This window comes from Mustela erminea, chromosome 19 (assembly GCF_009829155.1).
Source record: "Mustela erminea isolate mMusErm1 chromosome 19, mMusErm1.Pri, whole genome shotgun sequence".
Taxonomy (NCBI): Eukaryota; Metazoa; Chordata; class Mammalia; order Carnivora; family Mustelidae; genus Mustela; species Mustela erminea.
Window position 1 is genome coordinate 3,059,073 of NC_045632.1, and position 4,601 is coordinate 3,063,673.

At 58.1% G+C, this 4,601-nt stretch overlaps 1 protein-coding gene across 1 annotated transcript; it reads left to right on the forward strand.

Annotated features, from left to right (window-relative positions):
- Positions 1–2,744, forward strand: CCDC8 (coiled-coil domain containing 8). The gene is made up of 2 exons (XM_032325347.1): positions 1–151; positions 280–2,744. The coding sequence occupies exon 2, from the start codon at positions 844–846 to the stop codon at positions 2,335–2,337; it is 1,494 nt and encodes a 497-aa protein (XP_032181238.1). The 5' UTR covers positions 1–151; positions 280–843; the 3' UTR covers positions 2,338–2,744.
- Positions 2,745–4,601: the final 1,857 nt, after the last annotated feature.

Sequence of the window (4,601 nt, forward strand, 5' to 3'; positions counted from 1 at the left end):
GCCCCCCTGTCAGTCTTTCCGAGTCCCGGAGTGTAAAATGAGAAGGGGGAAGGTGGGCCTCACCCTAGGGGACAGCGAGGAGGAACTTCCTGCCAGCGCGCGCGATCCTTCGCGCTGAGCGCAGGGGCTGGGAGGCTGCAGGCGCGTCAAGGTCAGCCTGGACCGGGGTGGCCGCCAGCCTGGGGGCGGGAGACCCTTTGGGAGGGGGGGCTGGGCTGTGGCCTCCAAACGCCTCGGCCATATTGAATAGCCCTGGCTGAGCGGTCTTTGTGTGCGCAGGCCTCTCCCAAGGTGCAGGCGCGTCCCCGACGCAGGAAGAGCCACGGGGGCAGCCCGCGCCCTAATTTGGAACTGGGACCCCACGTCTGCAGCTGGCGGTGGGCTTCAAAGCCTCAGGACGGACCACTCCCCCGCTCACGTAAGCATCCTGGGAACGGATTCCCGCCAGTCCTTGGGGCGGGGGAGCGGGACTTGGTCAAGATTGGACTTTGTGGCTGGCGGAGAAGTTGGGAGGGATCGGCTCGTCCTCCGCTGGAAAGGAGAGACCCTCCTGGCAGTTCTGCGGGGACGCCCCCCCCAAGACTCAGGCCTACAGTGTAGTTTGGGGTCGTTGCCCCCACTCCCGATTTCACCCTGGAGATCTTAAAGACCCTCGAGAAAAGCCACGTGGGGGGCTGGTTCCCCTGGGGTTTCCTCCCCTCCCCCGACTCTCTGATCCTCTGGAGCGTGCCTGATGTCTGCAAAGACGTGGATTTGGACGTCCTCGTGGAAGCCCTGAAGCCCGTGGGGACCTTTAAGAAGATTGGCAAGGTGTTCCGCAAGGAGGAGGACTCCACGGTGGGGATGTTGCAGATCGGGGAGGACGTGGACTATCTGCTCATCCCCCGAGAGGTCAGGCTGGCGGGAGGCGTATGGAGGGTCATCTCCAAGCCCGCCACCAAGGAGGCGGAATTTCGCGAACGGCTGATCCAGTTTCTGGAGGAAGAAGGCCGCACACTGGAGGACGTGGCCCGCATCATTGAGAAGAGCACCCCACACCCACCCCAGCCCCCCAAAAAGCCCAAGGAGCCCAGAGTGAGGAGGAGAGTCCAGCAGATGGCGACCCCGCCCCCACGGCTGGTGGTGGGCACCTATGACAGCAGCAATGCCAGCGACAGCGAGTTCAGTGACTTTGAGACCTCCAGAGACAAGAGAGACAAGGGGGACAAGGGTCACAAAGGCGCGGGGCGCAGCAGGAAAGTGCGCAAAATGCCAGTCAGTTACCTGGGCAGCAAATTTCTGGGGAGCGACCTGGAGAGCGAGGATGACCAGGAGCTGGTGGAGGCCTTCCTGCAGCGAGGGGAGAAGAAGCCCAGCGCGCCACCTGCCCGCCGCCGCGTGAACCTGCCTGTGCCCATGTTCGAGGACAACCCCAGGCCGCAGCTGTCCAAGGCGGACAGGTGGCGAGAGTATGTCAGCCAGGTGTCCTGGGGGAAGCTGAAGCGGAGGGTGAAGGGTTGGGCGCCCAGGTCCAGCCCTGAGGGGGGTGAAGCCCAGCAGGCATCTACCAGGCCGGAGAGGGTTGGGGCCTCGGGGTCAGGCAGAGGCAGCCTGGGGGACAATGTGGGCAACACAGGAGATGGGTGGGAGCCCGAGATGCCCCCAAGACAATGGAGGCCCAAAATCAAATGGGCCTCTTTTCGCCGTTGCAGGAGGGAAGAAGCGGCATCCACAGATCAGAGGGCCGAGGCTGCAGATGATCAAAGAGTTGAGGCAGCAGATGATCAGAGGGCAGAAGCTGCAGATAATCAGAGAGCTGAGGCTGCAGATGATCGGAGAGCAGGGGCTGCAGATGTGCAGGGGGCTGAGGCGGCAGATAATCAGAGGATACAGGCTGTAGAAAATCAGAGGGCAGAGGTTGAGGATAATCCAGGGGCAGAAGCCATAGCTGTCCAGAGGGCAGAGGGGGCAAATAATCAGAGGGAAGGGGCTGCAGATAATCAAAGGGCAGAGGCCCCAGCTGTCCAGGGGGCCGAGGCTGCATCTGATCGGGCAGAAGCCACAGCTGACCAGAGGGCAGAAGCTGTACAGAACCAAAGGGCTGAAGCCCCAGCTGCTCGGGGGGCCATAGGGACAACTCAGGGAGCTAAGGTCCGGAAACAGGTCAAGACAGTGAGGTTCCAGACTCCTGGCCGTTTTTCATGGTTTCGCAAGCGCCGGAGAGCCTTCTGGCACACTCCCCGGTTGCCAACCCTGCCCAAGAGAGTTCCCAGGGCAGGTGAGGCTAGGAGCCTTAGGGTGTTGAGGGCAGAGGCCAGAGCAGAAGCAGAACAGGGAGAACGGGAAGACCAGTTGTGAGGTGAAGATAGGGGTGCCCTGGATCTCATGGCTTCCTGCCGCCATACTTGAAAATGGAGGTGGACAAGGGCCGGGCAGTGGGCCTCCCATCTCCACCCAGCACCCCTCTGTCTTATTAGAAGTTTATCTTTCATGTATTGATTTAAAAAAAAAAACAAAACAGATTCCTTCTAGTCACCCAAGGAACGTAAAGAAAGACAACCATACAAAGGGGTCGCATAGCTCATGATCTTAACTTCTGCAATGCAATTCTAGGTGCTCGGCTTGGAGCAGGGGAAGCAGCAGAAATACTCCTTCCCCCTCTCTCCTTTTCTCTCCTTTTCTACTGTCCCCTTAACATTGTCAGCATCCTTGAACTTAAAAAAAGGGCGCAAGCCCACATGCAAATAAAAATGTTTACCACGGGATTTCCTGGCTTTGGATTGGGCAACTGAAGAATGCTCCGGGGTTGTGTCCTCACTCCCTTGTGTCCCCTATGCTCCCGCCCTCCAGGATGGTGCCCTGTGTTTCTGTCACTTTGCTTGTCATCCCCATACCCCTGGCTCCTGGCCCAGGGCCCGGACCTTACATACTTTCCCCAACCTTGGTTACAAGGGACAGAAGAATCATCTGGGAAACGTGGCCAAAATTCAGATTCTGGGGCCCTTCATGCAAGAGCTGTGGATTTGCTCCAGCTGCCTGTGTGGCCCCAGATTCTGTTTCGATCAAGCCCCCAGAACATCTCTTGGGGCAGATCGGTCCCTGGGCACATTGAAAACTCTTTGCAATAGAGACGGGCCAAAAAGCCAGATCGCGGTGTGATATGTAGTGAGCCATGGCTAGCACTTGTGATGGGGGACAGATTGGGTGGCTAAGTCCCCGTGGGCACTGGGGGACCTCTCTTTATTGTCTTGTGTCTCCCAAATCCCAGCCCCACCCACAAAAAGCGGCACATGGCTTATCCCATCTTCACGGAGGGAGGGAGGGAAGGAAGTCACGGAGGAGGGAAGCCTGGAGGCCACAACTGTCTTGGCTTCAGCTGCAGTCCTGGCCTGGGTTTTTTTTTTCTTATTTTTGGCCTCTAGAACTAAAGAATCACCTGCCCTCACCTGCTCCTGGTCTGGAAGTAGTAGCTGCTGGTGCTCCTTCCATAGGATGCTAAAAGTTCCTTTCAACTTGTATGGTTCACAGTCCCTAGCCCAGCAAGGACAAGTCCCAGTGGGGTTGGAGGAAAGACAGGTTGTGGACCCCACCTGAAGGAATGGACTTGCCGGGGTCCAGGGAATAACCAGGCCGGATGGGGCCGTGTCTGGAATGTCCAGTGAATGATCTGGATGCCAAGCCTGGGGTAGAAGTGGGGGTACTCCGTGACTGCTGCCCATCTGGGAGAATATCAGCCACATGCCCAAGAGGGCCTAGTCTGTTTGGGATCCTAGTAGGGGAAAGAAGGTGGGAGCGGAGATAGTGAGAGACACCAGGAGAAGACTCCCGAGATTAGAGACAAATCCATCCCAGCGGCCCAGGCGTGAGCATCCAGATTTCATGCAGCCTCCAAAGGGCATCATCCCCAAAGGCAGCCCATGGATGCCTCCAGGCTTGCAGTTTCAAACATGCCAGGATTTTCATGGGGTGTGTGTGGGGGGGCGGGGAGCACCAGAAAACTGGACGACACCCTAAATGTGGACACCTTTAAATGTCCTCAAAGAGAAAAATAACGGAACACAGCCATAAAGGTGCCACTCTGCAATACCAGGGACTTTCTGGGCCCCTCATGCTGGTGTGCCTTGACACCTTAGCACACTTGGCAGGAGGAAACCACTAGGGGGCAGGCAAGGAGGGATTTGGAGCCTGGCTCACGCCTAGCACTGCCCCCTCCAAGCTGTGTGACCTTGGGCTGGTTACCTTGTGCCTCTTTGTGCCTCTACTTACTCATCTTAAAGGGGGATCATTACAGAGCTTTCCTCCCAGGACCGCGGAGAGGATGGAAGAAGACGTAATGTGTTGGAGGTAAATCAACCCACACAGACCTCATCTCTCCTCGTCCTACTCCCATTCATTGTATGTCAGAGGCAGCCAGAACTTCACGGGACATCTCAGCCCTAACGAGGGGCCCCCGGGACAGGGGTTGCCAATCCTGGCTGGTGTGTGGAACGACCCAGGAGCTTTCCAACACCCTTGCCCAGCCCGCAGGCTCAGAGATTCTCATGCAAGTGCTGGAGGGGTGGCTGGGGCTCCCAGAGCCTGGAGGCTTGCAGGGTGATTCCGACGAGCCCCCCCACCCCGGG